This window comes from Perkinsus marinus (assembly GCF_000006405.1).
Source record: "Perkinsus marinus ATCC 50983 genomic scaffold scf_1104296970664, whole genome shotgun sequence".
In the NCBI taxonomy this organism is placed as follows: domain Eukaryota; phylum Perkinsozoa; order Perkinsida; family Perkinsidae; genus Perkinsus; species Perkinsus marinus.
The window spans coordinates 228,357-250,193 of NW_003202385.1; the positions used below are offsets into that span (position 1 = coordinate 228,357).

At 50.3% G+C, this 21,837-nt stretch overlaps 7 protein-coding genes across 7 annotated transcripts; 4 read left to right on the forward strand and 3 right to left on the reverse strand.

The window, feature by feature from the left end:
• Positions 1-704: 704 nt before the first annotated feature.
• On the forward strand, positions 705-3,154 carry Pmar_PMAR017122 (merozoite surface protein, putative; the record flags this gene model as incomplete). The annotated part of the gene is made up of 13 exons (XM_002767500.1): positions 705-797; positions 851-966; positions 1,013-1,127; positions 1,170-1,273; positions 1,325-1,448; positions 1,493-1,571; positions 1,795-1,925; positions 1,973-2,076; positions 2,127-2,241; positions 2,317-2,413; positions 2,641-2,722; positions 2,773-2,919; positions 2,977-3,154. 13 exons carry the CDS (start codon positions 705-707, stop codon positions 3,065-3,067), a joined length of 1,398 nt encoding a protein of 465 aa, XP_002767546.1. The 3' UTR covers positions 3,068-3,154.
• A 75-nt stretch (positions 3,155-3,229) lies between these two features.
• Positions 3,230-5,603, forward strand: Pmar_PMAR017123 (DEAD/DEAH box helicase, putative; the record flags this gene model as incomplete). Its single annotated transcript, XM_002767501.1, has 6 exons — positions 3,230-3,390; positions 3,609-3,756; positions 3,796-3,906; positions 3,952-4,060; positions 4,117-4,284; positions 4,531-5,603. 6 exons carry the CDS (start codon positions 3,230-3,232, stop codon positions 5,601-5,603), a joined length of 1,770 nt encoding a protein of 589 aa, XP_002767547.1.
• Positions 5,604-7,279: 1,676 nt separating this feature from the next.
• Positions 7,280-8,370, forward strand: Pmar_PMAR017124 (Glutathione S-transferase, putative). Its single transcript, XM_002767502.1, has 5 exons — positions 7,280-7,387; positions 7,434-7,585; positions 7,640-7,786; positions 7,908-8,009; positions 8,074-8,370. The coding sequence occupies exons 1-5, from the start codon at positions 7,315-7,317 to the stop codon at positions 8,233-8,235; spliced, it is 636 nt and encodes a 211-aa protein (XP_002767548.1). The 5' UTR covers positions 7,280-7,314; the 3' UTR covers positions 8,236-8,370.
• Positions 8,371-8,840: 470 nt separating this feature from the next.
• On the reverse strand, positions 8,841-12,917 carry Pmar_PMAR017125 (hypothetical protein; the record flags this gene model as incomplete). The annotated part of the gene is made up of 19 exons (XM_002767503.1): positions 8,841-8,976; positions 9,021-9,147; positions 9,201-9,264; positions 9,321-9,414; positions 9,461-10,064; positions 10,117-10,223; positions 10,270-10,368; positions 10,416-10,564; positions 10,618-10,784; positions 10,831-10,947; positions 10,999-11,074; positions 11,125-11,218; positions 11,264-11,346; positions 11,394-11,503; positions 11,546-11,643; positions 11,691-11,961; positions 12,191-12,307; positions 12,331-12,484; positions 12,825-12,917. 19 exons carry the CDS (start codon positions 12,915-12,917, stop codon positions 8,841-8,843), a joined length of 2,760 nt encoding a protein of 919 aa, XP_002767549.1.
• Positions 12,918-14,974: 2,057 nt separating this feature from the next.
• Positions 14,975-16,454, reverse strand: Pmar_PMAR017126 (hypothetical protein; the record flags this gene model as incomplete). Its single annotated transcript, XM_002767504.1, has 7 exons — positions 14,975-15,012; positions 15,068-15,708; positions 15,770-15,909; positions 15,951-16,074; positions 16,128-16,206; positions 16,252-16,332; positions 16,379-16,454. 7 exons carry the CDS (start codon positions 16,452-16,454, stop codon positions 14,975-14,977), a joined length of 1,179 nt encoding a protein of 392 aa, XP_002767550.1.
• Positions 16,455-18,232: 1,778 nt separating this feature from the next.
• On the reverse strand, positions 18,233-20,859 carry Pmar_PMAR017127 (chaperonin 60 kDa, putative; the record flags this gene model as incomplete). Its single annotated transcript, XM_002767505.1, has 17 exons — positions 18,233-18,333; positions 18,379-18,478; positions 18,534-18,619; positions 18,665-18,809; positions 18,857-18,967; positions 19,018-19,129; positions 19,180-19,292; positions 19,340-19,423; positions 19,472-19,539; positions 19,588-19,698; positions 19,747-19,880; positions 19,970-20,063; positions 20,114-20,249; positions 20,306-20,358; positions 20,406-20,478; positions 20,529-20,602; positions 20,691-20,859. The coding sequence occupies 16 exons, from the start codon at positions 20,857-20,859 to the stop codon at positions 18,380-18,382; spliced, it is 1,662 nt and encodes a 553-aa protein (XP_002767551.1). The 3' UTR covers positions 18,233-18,333; position 18,379.
• Positions 20,860-21,205: 346 nt separating this feature from the next.
• Pmar_PMAR017128 (vacuolar ATP synthase subunit g, putative) lies at positions 21,206-21,677 on the forward strand (the record flags this gene model as incomplete). Its single annotated transcript, XM_002767506.1, has 3 exons — positions 21,206-21,297; positions 21,350-21,443; positions 21,495-21,677. 3 exons carry the CDS (start codon positions 21,206-21,208, stop codon positions 21,675-21,677), a joined length of 369 nt encoding a protein of 122 aa, XP_002767552.1.
• Between the last annotated feature and the right edge of the window lie 160 nt (positions 21,678-21,837).

Sequence of the window (21,837 nt, forward strand, 5' to 3'; positions counted from 1 at the left end):
TGACACGATATCTGTAGCTCCTCGGAACTGGAAGAACGGTAAGACGAGGTGTTGTCGGCGTCTGAGGGCGGAGCATGAGAGAGGAGGTTGATAAGGTCTGGAGAGGCAGCCGAGCCGCTGTAAGGAGTAGGGCATGCTGCAGATGGGAGGTCAGGCACCGTCGCTGCCACCTGACGAGGATATCAAGGCATGCCGTGCGAGTGGTAGTCGACAACAGCTACCGTTCGGCTACCTAAGCTGAACTGAACAGCTACTGAGGCAATGGGAGACTAACAGCCCTCTTGAGGGGGAAGGGGATCTGCTGGAGGCTGAAGATCTGAATAGCTACTATACACTCCCTGGAAAGAAGGGCGGCCAGAGTGGTGGTGCGTCCAACATCGCGGAATGGTAGACTTTGTGGCAAACTCTCTAGCGGCTAAAAGACTTTATTATGCCTGCCAGCAATATCCGTAGGGCGTTGGTGAGTCCGTGGAAGGGCAACTGGTGCTCAGCGGGGGCACCTAGCCAATCATCCGACATAAACGGGTCTCGGAAAAACCATGCTAACTGTGTCACTTCTGCCTTGTCATCATCAACGTATTGTGTTAGGATGTGTCAGTTGCAATGTACAATAAGGGGCCTGCCTGTACTATCTAAGTCGTGTTCATATCGTGGCTAACTGACGATTGATAATCCCTGCAGAATAAACTCAGATTTCCTGTATAATGGTTAGAGGCAGTTTCCCTAAGCTCACTGCAGCACAGATAGTGGAGGTGCTCAAGGACGACTTCGCTGTCATAGTACCGCCTAAGCTCAAGGTACTAGTAGTAGAGTCTGTTTTAGCCTATGCTATATACAGCTGTTACCTTAGGCATGCATCCTAGCCCTACAACCAGAGGACCTCAGTGCATGTCCTGCGGAGATCCTACGCATTACCTATGATGCCCTTCTCGTGGGTGCATTAGATCTCACGGAAGATGAACTCAAGTAGAAGAGGAGCGTTAGGCCTCATGTGCCGATGCTTCTCTCTCAGTGTACCAGCCGAGTTCTTGGGGCAGAGAGCGGCTCATGAGAGTACCACCCCTATTATGCTCATGTCCCGTCAAGTGAAATGGACTTATACTTACCTCCTTAGGGCTTCAGAACATGTAGGAAACAGTCTGGCAAAGGGCCGCAGTTGAGCTTTTCAGATTCGCTCTGTGTGCCCTCCGGTCGCCATATGTTCTGTGGTGTCCCCTTATGAGGACACCAAGCGTACGAGGATGCTCGTATCGGCATTGATCAACTATATAAGGTGGGTTAACCCTTCCCTTGGCCGATCATGGGAACTTGTGAAATTCAACAGGTACAAGTACATAGTTTTGGCCCAGCCCAAGATCAGTAGTATAGAGCAGATGAGAGCTGATGAGGAGGATGCGTTGGTAGAAGTCCAGGAGAAGGTTGAGCATAGCAAACGTGCCCTACAGGATGTATGCGAGAAGCGAGGCGGTTGTGGGTGTATGCTGTAGGGTAGGTCAAGGCCACACGCGAGAGGCTGAAGCCGAGCTTGACGAAGGCGAAGCATGATAGACATGTACTTGATGAGGAACTATGTGAGTCGGTGTTGGAGTAGGTGTTCGATTTTGGTAACCGAACTCAGGAGTTCCTCTACTCATCATAGGGGTGTATATACGAATTCGGGTAGATATGTACAGAAACCAACAAGAATTCCTGAAAATTTCCATATTGTCGCGCACATGTAGTTAACCATGTGCATATTTTCTCATCCTGATATGAGTTCCGATACCCTGGGGAGGTTGGTCTTGAGGGGTTTAGGTGCGCTCGGAAAGGCTAAGGATGCTCTTGTTACGTCCATTGAGGAGCACGAGAGAGTGAAGGAAGAGCTGACTGTGGGGTCTAGTGAGAGAAGGCAGGTTATTGAGGAGAAGAAGGAGGAGTTGCAGCATGTACGGCTAGGACCCTAGTAGAAATCTAAGCTGGGGTTTGCCGCTAGGTGGCAGACTTAGTGGTAGAGAATCCAGAGAGGGTTTTGGAGAAGCATAAGAAGTCCGAAGAAAGGGAGGCCGCGCTACGAAGGACGTTGGACGAGAAGCAGGCGTAGGTTGTGGTTGGGCGTGGTCGTCGTCGTCGTCACTGCTTGGTTACAGGAAGCTGTCCATGGCTAGAGAGAAGACGAGTGATTGGAGGGAGACCAATGGGAGGTTTGAGGGATTGATGAAGAAGGCTCGAGGAATCAAGGCAGATAAGGAGAAAATGGAGAAGGTAGGATGGGAGGAGGCCGTGGGTTCGATTCCCGGCTGGTGCATTATTCTCGCTGGTCTTGATGATGCTCGACAGACCTTGCAAACGCTGGAGGACAGGAAGGCGAACGACGCTGATATATCGGCTGTGATGAGGGAGGCCGGGAAACTGAAAGAGGAGGCGGGTCACAGAAGTGAGCGGACGGACCAGATTCAGGGACAGTGTGGGACAATGTGCACATGGTCAACTACATGTGTGCGTGACGACAGAACGAAAATTTTGAGGAAATTTTGAGAGACTATCATTGGTTTTTGTACATTTCTATTCGAATTCATATGTAAACTTCTGGAGTAAGTGAGGGAAGTTCAGAGCTCGGCTGAGGGAACCGAACACTGTTTGAGGAGATGGTCTTCCTCGCAGTTTCGAAGCTGAATGCCCATCGGCAGGCCTTCTCGGCTAAGGAAGCAGAGCCGAATCCTCAGCATGAAGCACGCATGAGGGAGTGGGTGAATTCAAGTCAACCCGTGTGAAAGGGGAGGTTTGTGAATTTAGTTTGCGATCAAGAGTGGCGGAGCAGGAGAAGAAACTCGCGAGGGAAGCTCAGGCGTGGAAGGCAGAGTTGGAGGAACTGAATGATAAATTGAGAACAGCTGAAGAGCAACGGAGGATGGGCGAGAAGCGGGCAAAGCACGATAGGGTGTAATATTTAAGTTAATGCACGACCATGATTAGATTAGTTTTCTCTCATGTTTTCAGTGCCAGAGCAAAGCTGGTGGAGATAGGGAAGAGGTTCATCGCAGAGTTCACGGCATCGCTGCCGACAGGGCGACCGACGTTATGTGCCTAGTAGCTGAGAACGCCTACCTAACATGCATGAGATAGTCACGAATTAGTAGTTGCAAGAGTATGCAGGATTCCAATATCTTTCTGGTAGAACCATAGCATATGTTGTGTTATCATTCTGAGGGCATCAAGTCGTATAAGAAGGAGGGTGGGTATTGAAGTTTCGATGCTATGGGCTTCATCGAGAAGCTTTTCGACTACCATCGATAAGCTGGCATCATTGGATACAGCCGGGTTCCTGTCACATGGTGTGAGGAATGCTCTGCGGGCTATGGGATTCACTGGCCTTACTAGCATCCAGGAGAAGTCTTTTGAGCCTATTGTCAAGTGAGTTAACTTCCACTTACTGATTCCTTCGTCTACTTTAGTGGATAACCCCTCGGTCTACTTTGCTGAGGATTCACTTGTGTTCGACTTCTTAGGGTATTCCCTAGAAATTCTCAGGCTAGTTTAGCGTAGTGGTAGGATGTCTTCACGTAAACCTCATGATCGGTGGTTCAAATCCCTCCCATGGCTTCAATGAAGTGACTCTTGCTTTACGTTAGAGGTCAGCCATTCATCGGTCGGGCTCGCACTGGCACCGGCAAAACTCTGGCCTACTTGCTACCAATCACCGAACGGCTGAGGAACGAGCGCTTCTCCGGTCCAGGGGCAGCCATCGTCGTCCTGCCCTCCAGAGAATTGAGTCGACAGGTATAGAAGTACTGATGAGCTATCCCCATCCCCCTGCAGGTGGCATCGGTCCTGTTGTCTCTGCTACCTCAAGCCACAGTAGTCTTAGCGACGGGTGGGCACGGCAACATGAAAGCCCTAGTTAGAGAGATCGAGAACAGCAATCCCGAGGTCATCGATATTCGTCCCCGGTCTTGCTCAGCTGATTGCTGTTAGATAGTTATTGGGACTCCCGGTCGTATAGTACAACTCGTGACGAACGGGGCAATACCAGTCGGAAGGATAAGGATAGTTGTGCTAGATGAAGCCGATGCAGTGCTCAAAGGTAAGGAGTGTGCCTCGACAGTTGTCGCTTTATTGCTGATGGTCATCTCGTTTCAGATGGCACCAAGACGAGCGCTCACGTGGAGTCACTGCTAGCCCAAGTGAAGCCGTTTTCGCCACAGACTGTGGTATTTTCGGCATCGATGTCGGATGTGGTCGTGAGGAAGGTGTCCGAGATTGGTGGAGCTAATTCAGTGAAGGTGGATCTTGTGGCCAGTGGTTTCAGTAAGTGTCGCTGTACGGACTGTAAACTCTGTCCATTCTGATAGAATCAAAGGTGTCCCTTGAAAGCTCCCAGCTCCAGTCGAATCGTCTCTTTGGGGAAAATATACTTAGTGGAGTAGTGAAGACGCGATGACACAATTTGCCATAGGGCCACGAGCCTCATAGGTTTGAGACCGGTATCCGAGTACCACTACCCTGAACTTAGTTGATAATAGCAACAACAACGTTCTAGTCCATCGTTGTCAGGTTACCGTCAGCCAGCAACAGTCCGATCGACTATCCACAGGATGATTCGTCTCCCTGAGCGTGCTAACCTCACTCGTTATCGAGGATTGTGCCATGTTCTCCGAGGCCTCGCAGCGGACAGTCAGGCGCTCATCTTTGCGAACACCACCAAGGAGGCTCTTGCTATTGCCCGGCACCCTGCAGTGGAAGGTCTCGGGGTGAAACCTTTACATTCGGAAATGCCCCAAAGTCAACGTGACTGGTTGCTCAACTCTTTCCGTGGTAGAAGGATTCGCTTTCTGGTCACGACAGACTTACTCAGTCGCGGGATAGACCTACCAGGGCTCCAGTACGTCATCCTCTTCCGACCACCTGAAGACCCCACAGCGTATGTGCACAGGGCCGGGCGAACGGGAAGGGCCGGTGACGAGGGCGAGGTCATTACATTGTATGATAAGAGTGATTGGCCTATGATGCAAAAGATCATGGAAACGACCAAACAGAATTTCGAGAACAGCAGTCTTCCGACGGAAGAAGAGCTGAGATCGCACGCGTATGCAGCTGTCGCGACGGAAATCTTGTCGGTTCCATCCAATTCCTGGAAGTGTCTTGAAGCGATCGCCAGAGACTTGGTGACCGAAGGCAAGGCACGGGAAGTTCTAGCACGAGTGGTATCGCTGTTGAACACAGACGCTCAGCTGCAACCGAAAAAAAGCAAGGTTTCGCTTTATTCCGGGGTGCCGGACTTCACCGCGGTCCTCATATCTGATTTTGACCACACTCTCTATCCCTCAGTGGAGGCTCTACAGTCACGTGTGCCATGTCCCCTCGAGAGGGTGAGGAAAGCTGAGGCTGGCTGGGTTGCTGATGTTGCGAACTCCAATGTGGATTACTTGATGAAGTCTGGTGTTGTGGAAGTGAACATTTTGGATCGAGTACCCAAAACGTTTGATGCTGAGAAGACGAGAAAAGCGAAGGGAAGGGGCGTGCCATGGCGACATGCCCGAGAATTGACCAAGTTGAGAGCAGCCCGAATCCGACATAAACGAGAGTCTCGGAAAAGCCAATTACAGCAGAGTATGCGGATAACATGACATCTCCCTGAATCACGTTTCTGTCTGCATTCATGATGATTGTGTTGTCATGTCGCTGTATCTTTCATCCCTCTCGTTGGACTATCATCGAGTCCCTCTCGCGGAGTTGCCCCCTACAAAGAGTGAGGGCCTCACTTTGTGAGGCCCCTCCTGGTTAAGTCGGTCTTGGAGCTCAAAGAGGGGACCATGGTATCTCAGAGATATGCCATCCTCCGCTATCTGGGATCAGTAAGCTTCCGTTTTTCCATGTTGTCTGATTGGACTCTTCTCACTGAGAAGTTAATCAAACAACATGGAAAAGTGAGAAGTTATCACGCCTCGATTGAAGTCATCATGTAGTTAAAGCCCTCTGCTAGCCATAACCGTCAATCCGTTTTCTTGGAACGCCTTCGTATTGACGAGCCAGTGAACATAGTCAAGGACACTCCGTAAAGGTAGCGGCTCTCACGGAGATGGTTGAGGAGCTGAGCATGCAGCTTGCAAGATGAGATTGCCTTTGGCATATGCTGCCGGTGTTGTTAACAAGTTTGCCCTCGGCCACGATATGACCGTTACTGATTTGGCAAGGAAGCATACATCCATAGTAATGTAGAATTCTAAGTTACTTCCATAAAACACTTTCAGCGCTCTACCCATCGTATTTATGATTCTTTCTCGGTTGCTGACCAATATGGTGAAGGTCTCCACCAGCGGCTAGATTGATGGTTTCCCGAGGAAACTCTTATATGTCTCCGCTAGAGTCTACAATGTATGTCGTCTACAGTCTTCGTATCCTAGGGTTATCGGTTGAAAGGGCAACGTGGAGTTTGACGCGCCACCCGTACGGAAAGTGTGTGGACAGATCTACTCGAGATCGTCATCGGGTCCTAAAGGTAGATAAATGTATCGGATACTACTTACGCTGTGGTTGGTAAGGTTGTCAGGGGTCACTCCTGAGGAGTGCGAACAGTAATCCTCAAATCACTCCCACGGAAGGCTCTCAATGTAACCGATCGTTTGACGTAAGTACACGTGAGCTAACCTCTGCGCTTCCCCGCCCGTCATTTACTGTCTACTCCCCACAGACAGGGCCGTACAGTCGGACAACAAATGGTAGCTAATAGTTGCCGACTCGGGTCTCCGTCCGACCAGTGGCCGCCGAATGCCGAGTCCATTTACACACAGCAAACAATCGAATCAAAGTGGCTTACAGCAGGGGACAAACCCCCCTACCGTGCGGTGTGTCTGCGTACAGCTCTACACGCAAACACAAATACCACATGTCTTGATTCATACCGCGTTCCCTGAGGTCGAAATCGTCCGGGATAGTTGCCTGAGTGCATGTTCTTATTACTACTTAGGTGTCCTCCTGTCACTATCTCACATCAATACCATGTTAGATGAAGGTGAACCGCTTCCGTTCGACCAAAGTATATTCCACGGTGGAGTCTCCACCTCATTGTCGCGTGAGTCATGCTCCCCAGTCCTCATATTCTAATTCAGCACTCCTGAGGATAAAATGGATGACCACCCAATTGCAATCAATCATTGAATTGGTTGAATCGGTGCACACAAAGAGGAGCTGTCCCTCCTCTCCTCGATGACTGATTAGCTTACGGCTAAGAAATCATCTAATCTATAGACAGACGCAGACAAGCCACTTATGTTCAAACGACGTCAGTTCTTCATTCTTTTGCAGTTCTTTGTTAAGCAAAGTTTGTTGCATCCACCCATGGTTCTCAAGGTGCACTACTTCGATGCCGCCAATCGTGGAGAGCCCATCCGCTTAGCTTTGGCCATTTCTGGTGAGTCTTACCACCTGTTCCACTCCATCCTACTGTTTCTGATCAGGCATTAAGTTCGAGGATGTTCGTATCCCCCGCGAGGATTGGGCAGCCAAAAAGGCAGCCAATATCTATCCGATGAACCAAGTGCCAGTTTTGGAGTTTGAGGATGGTACGATGGTGTCTCAATCAGGCGCCATACTTCGCTATGTTGGATCGGTAGGGAACACTGGGCCTGACTAGAGTCTCCTTATTGTGCTCTTATCTCCTCAGTTGAATCCTTCTGCTGGACTCTATCCCACCGATATACTCCAGAGACTCCGCGTCGACGAAATGCTCGGTATTGTCACTGATGTGCGTGGCAAGATAGTCCCTACGATGCGTATGAGTGATGAAGCTGAGAAGGCCGCAGCCCGCAAGGTAGGAACGTATTCGACTGTTCGTTCTGAGACTTTAAGAGTAGACTAGCTTGGCGGCCGAAGAGGCATCTTGATCAGTAGATTAGGTTGTTTGGTGTATATACATACTCATCTACCCTTAGGAACTGACTACAACCACCCTTCCGTTCTATTTCGAAAGGATAGAGAAGATCATGGGTGAACACAAGTTCTCGGCCGGGGACAACTTGACCATCGCTGATTTGGTACGCTTTTAGTTCAGCCACTGTTTGTACCAATAGTCATGAACTCTTCTTTGTTCTTGTGTAGGATCTGGTCGGCGTTATCGATTGGTTGTCTTCGGGTGTCCTAGACGGCATCCCGGCGGATCTCGTCAATGGTTACCCCAAGCTGCTGAATCTTCGCAAGCTGGTTCACGACATCCCAGCTGTCGCTCTTTGGAAGCAGAAACGCGAAGTCGTATCGCAGTAAGGTCTTGTTCTATTCCGTCTTTCACTCGATTTCAATCGAGTCGTGCTCGAGATGTTCGAGCGGATGATAGTCGGAAACTATGATCCAGAGTAGCAACGATGATTTTCTCGGATGGGGCCATATTGTTTAATCGCCACTCGCTCGTGTTGAGTTTGTGCGAAGGAGTTGAGGCAGTGAAGAAGTCACTAATAGTCACTGACGACTGGTTCGGAAACTGAACTGAGGGAGTAGGGACGGCATTCCCCGACTCCGTAACCAATGCTGCGAATATAGTAGTGAGGCTCGGCTCCTGGTTTGTATCATTCATCTCCGCTCTCGAGTTTTGCGGGATCGATCGATACTTCTACCACTCGTAGCATCCATGAGTGAGAACTCAATTGGAACCCGTTGGGAATCCGAATAGGGATACGCTTTGCTTGCATCCTCGTGTTGCACTTGTATTTTTGTCCCTTAATTCAAAAGCTCCTGTCTCAAGGTGTAAGAAGGCGAGTACGCTCAACTGACTTCATCGAACACAATATCACTTCAGAAATCCGGAGCTTAACTCTAATAAATCAGGTTGAATCACAATCTTAACGGGTCGAAAACTGCTGGAACTAACGACTTCAAGTATGATGCGTCGCAGTTATCTTCCATAATGTACTGTTAGCTCTTCCTTCGAGATCACGGCCACGAGCGGCCGCCCCTCCTCGTGAGGACTTCTCCATATTAGTCAGAATCGAGACACAGTCGTGAATGAGCCTGAAATTCGTCAAGACCGTGAAGACCCACTGTAGCAGACTCACGGTTCTTCTGGTAAATCCGTCACTCCTAGTTCTCTGGCCTGGACTAATGCCGTTTCAGCCCGCAATAGTGCTTCCGATAAAGGAACCTCATCACCAATGCGAAACTTGCCCAAAGCTCCATGTGTACCTGCCAGTTGATCAATGAACGGTATCCCTCAAAGAACTAGTGGCTTCGCTTACCTGCCAAGACGAAGCCTCCTGTACTTGATTGCTTGAGTCTACATGGGTCGTCGGGAGAGGCGCTCTGAAGGAGAAAGAGGCCAGTTTGAATCAGCTGTGCTGATGGACCAACTTCCTCACCGTGCAGTTGCTCTTGATGTGAATCCCTCGTTCTCGGGAGGCAAGAGGCTTCATACCGAGCGCTGTTCGAATGACAGAACGAAGATGCATGACCCTGTATAAAAGCTACATAGAGAGCCTTCGAATGAGCATGCCCTTACTGTGTCAACTTATCGATCAGCTCATCTTCTCTTGGGCATCGAACAGGAGTTGTGTTCACTATGACGTCGTTGAGTAGATCAAATAGCCTGTCGAATTTGATGGGCTCATTGCCGTCTAGTAAAGCCTTTATCCGAGTCTCCCAAGGATCTCCACAGCGTTCCTTAAGGCCGAAGAGCCAGTCAGCGTTAGGGGGCTCTATCGGGACTCTCCATGGGATTCCCTCAGATTCCCGCTCATCCAAGAGGGACGATATGGTAGACATATCCACTCGAAGTGCCAATGCACTTCGAGGAGAGGATGGCGGTGATAATGTACTGGTACTGGTCATAGAAGGCGACCTGCCAACTATGTCATTTGCAGGAGGTTCCGTTGCCGCGCACTTCTTCTTTTTCCACGACCTCATTGCGTTCTCTTTCGCCCGTCTATCAGGCCTGGTCGGCGTGAGGTCACCCTCGCTGTCCATACACTCTAAATCGTCTAAGCGGACCTCATGTGCTATGGAAGGCTGTTGAGGAGTTTCCCCAAGGTACAGGGCCACCGAACGGTGAACTCTCTCTATCTTGCGGGACCACAGTCTCCACCTCTTATAACGCCGCTGGCAACCTGATCAGAAACCCTCCCACTAGGCTGAGCCATACCGTAACTCTCCCCTCACATTCGAGGATCTTGGACAGGTCCTCTGGGGCCAGGACGTGATGAATGACCTTAGAGCTCACTGGATGGCCACAGCATGATCCTATATGCAGGTTACAATAAACCAACCTGAAGTGAACTCTAACATGACGATTCCCTCAAGGTGATAACCTACCCGCAGTCCCGACACTCTCCGGCCACAACAGAGCAAAATTGGCGGCATATACAGCAAAGGGCGCCATCGGGTTCGTAGCCGTAGAGGTATGCTATGCTCCTGAGGGAACAGTTAAAACCATACTGCTGCTGGATAGATCTTCTTACTTGGATGCTGGCGAACCGGTGTGCTTGAAACCCAGTGGTGACACAGTGCGGCGAGGCCTCGAGGTGTTGATGATCAACCATGGTTTTTCAGGGTCGACTCGAGAGAGGATATCACTGGACGAACGAGGCGAGGTAGGTATGGCCTGACCCTATGCATGAGGTAACGGGACCAGTAGTAGTAGGAAGAAAAAGAGGTGTTTACCTTGGGAGTAGCCGTCCGCTGGCGTTTGATATAGTGGAGATGCCTCATGGCTTGCAGTGCCAACATAGGATTCATCTCCTCTCCCGTCGCATACACACGACAAATGTTGATTACCAAATCATCGAAACAGAAAATGGGCCGTCGGCACAACTTGGTGTAGGCCCGACCTGCCCAAGAAGACCCTTCACTAGTCTCGATACGATGAGCTCTCACCTGCGACCGAGCCCATGGTTATCCAGTCTCTTGCCGGTACATTCACCGCTTCTGCCAGATTGATACCAGCATTGAATCCGCCATGATAAGCACCCGGAAAGGTAAGCACGATGTCCCCTAAAAGCATATAAGGCTCTCTTCAAATGACAAGGACCATGCCAGCGACACCTGGGCGTTGGACTCCTCGTGTGACCAAGAGCCCCTGAGTCAGAAGCACCTTAGGGTCGATCATAGTGGTCATGTGCTGAGAGACAACTGATGCCAACATCCTTGCATAGATCGCACTGGGATCACCTGGGTCAAATCCGGGATGCTGCTGCACAGTGTTGGTAATTCCCTTCGGAAGAGGTCCTCCATCGCCCTCGCCTGTCGACCTGGTACGCTGTACCTAATGGGAGGCTCTGAAGGCCGAGGCACTAGGAGGGACACTGACCATATCTTGGCCGCTCCTGCATGATGGAAGTTTATACTGTACAAGTACTGATCCTCAGCATGCCAACAGAAGGCACTCAGAGCCTATGACAAAAATGATGAATCACATGACAGTGGAGGAGGGAGCCTACCGAACCAAGGTAGACCCAAGGCCGAGTGACTCCGGCTATGTCCAGAGGACCGCCACCATGGGAAGGTAAATACTCGTTGAGGACACTGTCAGGTAGTAGAGGTAGTGTACCTAGGGACGGCTGGTACCAGGTGTGCTGAGCCGAGGGCCTACGAAGAGACCACTGCTCTCCATCTGCTAGGCCGTAGGGTGTCCCCGCCCTAGGAAAAACATTGCTCGACACTTCAGCTGAGTCCAGATCGTTGCCATAACTACACCATAACTCGGACAGGGTCGGACACGCCTCGTCGTTGCTTACCATATGTCATCATATGCTGCCTCGGCCGGTGAACTCTCGTCCCGGGCTGAACCGAAATTCACAACTCTCCAGAAGACTTCCTCAACCGTCGATTCTTCCGGATGTGCTCTTCCAAAGATCTTCTCACATCTGCTACGGCGATAGGGTCCCCCTACTATCACGAGGACCCACACTGAATCATTATGCGCTATAAAGTCGGCCATTGACATGTCTGAGCTCCAGTTAAATCCAAATCCGGTCTCCTCCTGTGAAAGCCACGCCAAAGATGTATCTGAGGAGGAATAAGACCAGAGAATCATCCAGGGACCTATAATGTTCCTAGGGCGAACTCATTTCGGATTTTCCACATGGCTAGGAACACATTCTTCAATCAGTTTCTGTTGTGAATGTCATCATCATATTGAGAACATTTTCCTCATTGTTATCAAACCCTGGGGAACATTATTTCTCGACGCTGAATGAGTCCTTGCATAAGACGACTTAGAGACGATCCCTCATACCTCTACGAGCACGCTTAATGCAACGGGGACAGAACCAGTCCATGTCCAGCTCCACTCTCACATCGGGGTACTGCTCTACTAGACACGATACGTGCAGGGAACACTCACATGCCAAACCTACGCATACAGTGAATGCATACCATCACCATAGGCATGGGTACATTTCAAATAGGGTCGTTTGGGATCTGCCTCGGACGGGAGCAGCAGACAGCAGGCCTCACAGAGAGCAGCGGTAGATCGGTCCTCAGCAGCTCGACTGAACCTTTCGGCTTCCTCGAAGGTCGAACCATTAACCTACCACAGTTAACCTCAACCTCAGAACAGGCCTCAGTTGAGATTAGTTTCCATCACCCCTTTGGATGGGGCTCGTTGCCCATATTGTGAACAGCTCTACGACCCTTATCCGACACGACTAACTGATACGCTGGAGTGAATTCCTAATACACTATTACCCCAGAAGGTTTCGAAGCGTTATGAAGGGTCGTCAATTCACGGATACGTTAATGCATCGATAAGTAGGATAAGACATACATCTCGGAAATCACATGTAATGTGTTGATACTATTGTTGAGATATTACACTAGATAGCGACTGTCTACTGTTGTTACCGCAGCTACGTATGATTCGGACCCACCTTAAGGAAGAGTAGCTCATTAGGGGAGAGGACATCCTTTGACCTCATCTCCACTGACGATCCATCCACAGGACTGTTCTCCACGACCATCATCCTTTTATCTCGTCTCAGGACAGTAGTACTGTACCTTATGACTGTTGTGGTAACATCAAAATGTCCGTATCCATCGTACTTGACTATTCCCCCATCCTTAGTGACGTCCACTCTATAGAAGGTGTCTCCGGGTTTCACAGCTTCAGCAGTGGTCCTCACGTCCCCCCAACAGGCCTTACTGTCGACTAATGCAGTCGTAGGGTTCAATAAGACCGATTCATACTGTAACAAGTGTCTTTCCAAATGGGAATGCGCTGTTCTCTCACCCCTCGAATCCAAGCATCATATATCCGCCTTATTTGATCGACAACCCGGGGCTCCACTTCGCTCAGGTTGGCCCGATGTAATCTCAGCGAAGCTCTCGCGATTTCCTCCCAGTCGCCTCGATGCTCTCGCCAGGAATTGAACCTGGGTGCATTCCCTTGCGTTAACGAGACTCACCAAATCTCACAGTGTGAGGAGACTTATCCGGATCGTTTGATGTCTACTTAGGTCCTGCTCAGCAACCTCGCTAAGCCGTATGCGTTTTACGGACTCCCCACAAGGCTGAGGGTCCAGCCATAGATGGGGTATTTGGGCACAGGAGGGCAAAGGTTGACCACGAATGAATCTAACCACAGCGGACCTGAGGATATCTCACAACGCCACACTGACCTAAGAAGCCGAAGCTTCTTCTCGAAGATGGAGTCCTGACGTCGGAATCCGCCTATCTGCGATATGTGCTGAACTCGGGGGCGAAATCTCATCGAGGGATTCTTCCAGATTTTATAGGTACTAACAAAAAGTGAATTCAATATGCTATCATCATCGATCCCACCTAGGCCTAGACGGCTCTGCTTTTTCAACCTTCATGTGCTTGGGAGTACTAAGGTATAAGTCGCTATTTTCATATGCCATAGTAGCGATTGGTCTGAGACCCACCTTATCGTTAGAGGATCTCCCAAGGCCTTCCAAGGACCAAGCCAGGAAGGTGGCGGTTTAATGATAACCACGCCGTACGTCTGTCCGTATCTATTCTATCATTTCCATCAATAGGAATGTGTCTCGAGATTACTGGGCATGGAGTTTTATGAAAAGTTCGTAGGGGTCTTCGAATTCCTCCGCCGATGCGAAGTAAACCGGGGAGGGCGGGATGACCGAAGCGACCTGTTGTCAACAGCTCTTTGCAGTGACGAAGTCTCCTTCGATGGTGAATACCCATCATGCAAGACTCACATCTGGTCCCCACGCATGTTGGCTGTTCACATTATTAGCCTTTTCTTCCCGTGGTTCATCTTTCACGACGATTTGGTCATTGAATGTAGGTGAAGGAAGCATTGAACCCCTACTGCGAGTGAATTCATCATCAATACCATCCTACCTCCCATTCAATGATGTCCGTATCCTACACGTCATAGCTACAGCAGCACGCGTGCTAATAGGGAGGAGAACAACCGCTGTGCGATGACACATGCGCGTAATTTTAGGGCGCGCGCGACTTACAACAGCGCATATGATCACCGGTCGCAAATACAGTACTACCTGCAACCTAAGAGGGAGACGGTGAGGAGACTTCTATCCAGCCTGACGTATTCAAAGGCCCACTACGAGTAATTAGATTGGAAGTCCGTTAATCAGCAACGCAATATAAGGCTACATGTCCACACAAGAAAGCCTATGGTACATGGAGGAGGGACGACCGAGCTGTGGTAGGCTAGATGTAGACGGCGGTAATTAATCCTTGTATGCTGTGAAGGCGAGAAAGAGGGATGAATGAGTTATCGCGATTCGGTCAATGCTCCTTCGTGAGAGCAGAGACGACTCCTTTGTAAGAACCCCTCGTGGTACAAAATGATCAAAAACTGATGTGACATTCGTGGTCGCTCTGATGTCACGACGGAGAGGAGCTTCTAAGCCATGAACAATAGGGATCTCTACCATTCCAGCTTGAAGTTGCGGGAAAACCCCCCATACGAACAGGTTGCTGGACGCGGTGAATGCACAAGCCGTCTCTGGACCACACGCGATGAGGAAAGCCCTATCAGGGAGGGGCAGACAGAGGGGAATCCTCGATAGTTTCACATCTCCACCACAGCCCAACTGCCCCCTGTGACCACTGCCAAAGGACAATACGGAACCATCACGACACAAACAGAGGGAGAATACGCCACCACAAGCAACGTTCTTGACAGCCTTGCTACGTAAGTTGCTGACCTCAGTAGGGACAGCAGCATACAATTGTTGGTCACCCAGACCCAGCTGACCCAGACTGCTGTCACCAATTCCGAAAACTCTATCCTCCTCACAGAGCACGAACAGGGCATGCTTCCACCCCGCGGCTATCGTTCGAACTTTATAGGGTATTCGTAGGAGCCGCACTAAAGGTGCCAAGACTGAGTCATTCACTAGCGTTCGAGCATCGGCCTCAGTGATGCGACTGAACCGTCTGGCAAGATCCGTCATAGGCATGCTCTCTAAGACAAGTCCTTCAGGCTTGACACGAGGCAGAAGATGGCGATCTGTTGCATGGAGGACTATCCCGCTGGAGAGGAGCCAGTAGACTGAATTGGCACTCTCAGCGGCCTTCACGACGTTGCCGTCACAACAGTGGGATGCCACCTCGGATGAGCAGGCGATCCTCGTTGGTGGGATGAGACTCTGCTGGATCACGGACCCTGGGAATGACAGTAGGCGCTTCATAGGAGGGATCATCTCACCGGCTTGGGCAATCGATGGACGGGTGACGTCATATTTGAGCGGCAAGGACCAGTATATACCCCTAGAGGCACTACGAGGGTTCGATGTCGTATACCTAGGGACGACAACATGGAAGCATATGAATAGATAAGAGGACGCCGCTTAGAGTGAACTACAGAGCACTCATGGTCCTAGCTGACGAGGTCCATTTGTAGCGCAGACGACCTTCTTCTCCTGGTAGAAAAGTTATGCATTGGAATCTCAGTTCGTGAGGATTGAAGACGTACACCTCAGCGTTGCCGTAGAGCAAGTGTATCTGAACGGTTGCTGTAGGGGGGTATCCTCGAGAGCTCTCACCTCTCCACTGGAGATAGACGTTCTCAAGGAGCGGATGGGACGTATGACGTTACGATGGCTCGGAGGGGACCAATATCGCCACACCAAAGCACCATCAGGACCACGACCCAAGTAGGCACATGAGCTGCCAATCCAGCAATTAGGATCCTTAAAGGCTCAACAGAGGTAGCACATCACCCTCCATTAGAGGGGCCTCCCTGGGGCTTTTCTCGAATCGAGCTCCCTGGTATGCCATCAACAGCGGTTCCCGCCGACCCTGAATGTCGGCACTGGAGAGTGATATCTACCTCTCCCATTATACCTGAGCCCGATAGAGCAGTCTTGGACGTCGGCGCAGAGTACAAGCGCATGCATGTCGGGTTGTCACGACCCCAGGTATGATCTGCAGACATCGGAAGGGGCAACACTCTCGTCATCGATGGGCCCACCATAGTCCCGTCTACCACTCACTCTCGACGATAAAAGCTTCAAGTCCTCTGTTACGGCTCGAGCCATGGCAGCCATTTTACTCAGTTCGTACTCCCGATAGGCAGCCGATATAGAGATCTTGACAGGACATACCACACCAGAGTGAACTGATGTGGAATTCCACCAGGATACCCTACATCAATTGGCAGCATTGGGCTGCCGACTTCAATAGAGTCTCGATGACGAGCCATAATTGCTACGAAATCGGCCTCATCGATCATCGAGGCCATTGAGGTTGTCTTTTTGGGTCTCTTCCAAAGGCCTGGCTCGAGAGCTCCCAACAGCGCTTCCACCTATCACCATTCTTGTCACACGTCCCGTCCCCCACTACCCTACTATCAATAAAGGTACCTTTCCTTCACCACTGGCGTCCAGTACTCGGAATAATCCTAAGGACGTGAGACCGTTCCTAAGGTCCGATGGTGTTACCGCATTACGCCGTATATTCTGCTCCTCGATAAAGGTTAGCTGGTGAGCCCCCCGTAGATTCCGAGACCTCATCCAGTTCTGAACGCTTGTCAACTCGGCCACGGCTGAACAATGGCGATGGTTATCAAGGCTGAGGCACATGCTACTACTACTTGGCTTCGCAACAAGTGTCTGCTCATCCTTCCAACTCCTCACAGTTCTAGCGGTGCTCATAAAGTGTGCTCGCAATAGACTTGTTACCCTCTCTGCCGATCGAGCCGGGGCTGTTGATGGTCTACTACCCCTGTCCATTACTATGTTCGCTCAGTGACTCGAGGGCATGACCAACTACCACGATAACGCAACGCCTAGCAGTTCAACGGAATCAACGCTTACACATGCAAAGTGTTTTATGACTATCTGACTCAACCTAGTCGATCGAGAGTAGGCCACAATCGCCGACGTCATAACGCAGCCTCAGGCATGGTAGACAGAAGTTGAATGTCTCGTCGTATGTTTAGATCTCATAGTAGGGTGAGAGGGAGATGCCTGCATCTTATACGGCCATGACGATGATGAGCAGTGAGGCTTAGTGTGAATGCTCATACGCAGACTTTAGCCTTCAGGAGATTCCGTCTGATTCTCGCTAAGTAGGCTGCTACTGGCCAACTGACGAAGGCGCGGCATGCTTGAGATGGAACTGGAATCATTACAACCAGACTTCGATACGGCCGTGCGGGGAGGCCTACCTTACCAGACCATCAGATCGGGACAAAGCTAGTCACTCGTGGTCTTCTAACACCAGAACTCATTAGTGGCACTCAAGTGTTCGATGCAAAATGCCAACATATATAGAGTGACCACAGAAGTCTGATGCGGTCAATTACGATGAGAATCCTATGGCGATACTTTACAATTCGAGTAAATGATGGTTGGCACATAGTGCAGTTAAACAACTCAGTCCTTTCCTCTTTATCCCCGGCTACCACAGCCTCCCTGACGATGATGGGATCGTCTACGATACCAGACATGGCGACAGTACTAAGGAAGGCACAACAATCCATGAGCAGCAACCCGACTGCCAGGTTTGTCGATACCTCTCCACACCCATCGCCAGCAGAAGTGAATGAGCATGCACCTTCGGTGTCCAGGAGAATCCAGACTTACGACAAGGTACCCAAAATACCGGACTGGTCCGGGACTAATCAGTCACCTCTTCAACAGTGCTCAACGTCCTCACGTTAAAGAGCAGAATATGCTCTTGTCCAATGGCTCAGCACAACAGAGTCAATGAACTTCCCCCCACGCGCTCGGTGGGAAGCGGATGTTTTCCATCCCAAGGTTGTGTTAGAATACATTCACTAACCATGAGCCCTCATGTATGATACAACACAACCCCTCATGACTGGTCACAAGTGTCTATAGTCAGCAATAGATGGAAACAGATGCCCACAGGAGTGTATGATGGTTATCGGCTACTTCTTATCAGGACTATCATCAGACCATACTGAGGTGGCAGGTAAGGTGAGGGAGGAGAGGTGAGTAGCATTACTCTATCGGGTGTAGACGAGGTCATCAATCTTCATGATCATCCTAACCGTCTCAGAGGCACCACGAATGGCACTTAGAGAAACCAACAGGGGCTGTAGAACCTGTGACAACTCCCATCCAAACGACCCAGGTTCGATCCCAGCACCCCGCACTCACCTTCAGATTCTTAGCCATGTCCTTTTCTATCTTGCCCTTTCTAACGTCAATACCAGCGAACCTCGAGCCATCAGCATGGGCCGCACCTGCAACCATTCCATGATGCCTCGAGCACTGACCCTCTCCATTACGAAGTTGAGTAACGATCTCCACTGGAGCCAGACCAGCATTCTCAGCGAGTGTGTAGGGAATGATCTCAAGGGCCTCGGCAAAGGCTCGCACGCAGTAGGCCTCGACGCCCTTCAACTCACGTCTAGTCCACTGACTCAGACGGACCTAACCAGAAGAGGATCTAGCAGGACCAAGACAACCAGTATTAGTACGCTGAGCTCCATCTCAACACTACCGCCGCCCGGTAGGACTGCAGGCTTCTTCACAAGGGAACGTACGACACACAAGGCATCGTGAAGGGACCTTTCGGCCTCATCAAGGGTCTGAGGATAAAGGCGATAGTGGAGGCGCAGGAGAGGCTATAGGAGCTTACCAGCGAGTTGGTGCCTCTTAACAAAATCGATACGCACTTAGATGTGGTCAGCTTGGGCAGACCAGTGAAGCGGATAACAGTACCAAGACCGGACCCCAAGGGCTCCTCACGACTACAATTAAGAACATCAGTAAATGAGAAGGGTTCTCGGTCAGTACGTACACCAGCTCAGCCTCACCAAGCTTGTCCTTAGTGAACTCCTGTAGGCTGGCCACAGGCTCACATCCCAAAATACGAGATAAGAAATCAATATCGTCACGCTCAACATCACGGACCTGCATAGCTCATAAGAAACCATTACCACCAGAGGGGTACCCATTACCACTAGGATCTTAGCCTTGGCACAGAAGTCCAGACTGAGGTTAGTCACGGCATCACGGAGGATGGATTTCTGGACCAATAGGACCTACATCGGGAGCAACGATGTATAGTTAACCACAGAGAGGCACTCTACGTTGCAACCGGTCTTAGCAATGTGCTTGACCATCTTAGCGAGCTGGACACGCTCTTCTCTGAGGATACCTAACAGACCCACACGTCGACCATGAGGCTATCGTAGAGCTAACCCACGGTCCATCTGGGCATAGTCATTGACAGTAACGTTGTTCTCCATATCCGTCTTAGGAGGGGACAGGCAGAACTGGATGAGGCCGATCTTGGCCTTCTCAATTTTAGTAGGACCTAAGAGAAGGGAAGATACACTGAGCACAGTGCGTTCTTGAAGACTACCTCCGGCAACCTTGGCAACCTTCTGGCTCATCACAAGACCATCGACTAGCTCGGAGTCGTCAATGGTGCCACCCAACTTGCGGCAAATACGTACCTGGGGTGAACGCATGCACATCTCAACAGTCTGCTGATGTCTACGTCATTGAGGTCAACAACACCGCCTTGTTGAGGGTCCTCGGGGAGCTCCGCAACCTTCATAACCTGTGGAGGGTGAGGTACTCACTGACGGAGAGATGAGAAGTCTCTTACGGCATCAACGGCCATTGGGGCAAGAAGGCTCGCTGATTGAGCAACGACCTTTGAATTGAGAGAAGTGCCTATGGTGTGGTATGAGGAACGCTGTAAACAAGGCGCGAGGAAAACTCACTGGCACTGGTAACGAGGCTGTCCCTGTCCTCCAAGCTGATTGGGATGCTCATGTCTTCAAGGATTGCCTCAGCCTTGTGCGCGGCCAACAGGAAGCCATCACTAATCGTATTAGGATGAATACCACGGCCCAGTAGCTGAAATGCACCACCATTCACCCTCACTGTCGAGCGATCGCCTTGGGTATTATTACATTTTGAGCAGCACCGAGGAGTGCACCAGCAATGACAACGACAGAAGTCGTACCTGATGGGACAGTCAGAGGCCTACCACCTACCCCCCAGTAGCCATACCATCCCCAGCCTCAATGTCCTGGCTCTTGGATAGCTCAACAAGCATCTTAGCAGTAGGGTGCATCACCGACATCTAAACGGGTTATCGTAGTGCTGTTAGGGTTACTACCAGGAGCAGCCCACCTCTCTAAGGATCGTGGCACCATCGTTGGTGATGACCACCTCCCCACTGCCGTCCTGGATCATCTTATCCATTCCTGAATCACAAATTCGATGAGTTCAATCATATGAGTATCTTGAGGTCATCCCTCAGTTCGTAATCGATCAACCATAATGTGTTCGTACCCCTCGGCCCAAGACTCGTCCTCACAGCGTCAGCCACTGCCTTGGCCGCAATGATGTTAGAGGCACGGACGTCACGGGTCTTGGAATTATCAAGACGAATGTCTCCCTTGTTGGAAGCCGTCTGCTGAGTGACGCCGCCGGCAGTTGCGTTAGCAGTGGTTGAAGACATGTTAAATTACTAAGTTCAGTATAGTCAACCACCTATCAAGAAATCTATGAAGAGGAACAGAGACGTTGAGGAAATCCAAGTGTAACCAAGATAGCAAGTGTAGCGTTAAGCTGCAGCCTAAGACAACGACGCAGCCTGAATAAACATCTACACTGCAGCGCCGGATCGTTATTAGTGATCTAATCCTGATCCCCTTTTTCTTGGACGCTATACACGATATTATCTACTACTTGTACTGCGGTCATTTCTTATTGTTGCTGTGCTACCTTTGAGTAGATCCAGTGTACTAAGTTGTTGGTCTTCAGTTCAACTTGTTTTTTTACGAACAACCTTCTACCAAATCACCATGGCCAACCAGCAGTCTCAGCAACTCATTCAGCAGCTCTTGAAGGCCGAGCAGGAGGCCGACACTTACGTTAGCCGTGCCAGAGAGAACAGGTAAGATTCCCTACTACTATTCGAAGTTAGTTGTTGATGATCTCTATCTCAGGACTAAGAAGCTGCGTGAAGCCAAGAGCGCCGCTCAGGACGAGGTCGCCTCTTTCCGTGCTAAGGAGGAGGAGAAGTTCAACCGTGACTATGCTGTAAGCTTTTATATGGTCTCATTCTTTCTGCTCCAACTCGCTCGTTTTCAGGCTCTTCAGAGCACTTCTGGTGGTGAGGATGAGGAGCTTGCCAAGCAGACTCAGGCCGATATTGACGCCATTCACGCTGCTTACACCAAGAACTCCAAGGTCGCCGTCAAGTACATGGTCGATCGTGTCTTGGATGTCACCCCTGAGCTTAGCAGAATCCAGGTCGATGTCCTTTCCATGTAAAGCTCTGTTGGTTTCAACCTCATTCCCAGCAATAGAGGTTGTCACTGGTGAATAGTTAGATTGATATTTTGCCGGTATTACCATTGTTGACGAGTGATTCGGTGACCTTGAGAGTATTCACAACTCGGCACTATGTGCAGTTGCTGTATTCTTAACTCAA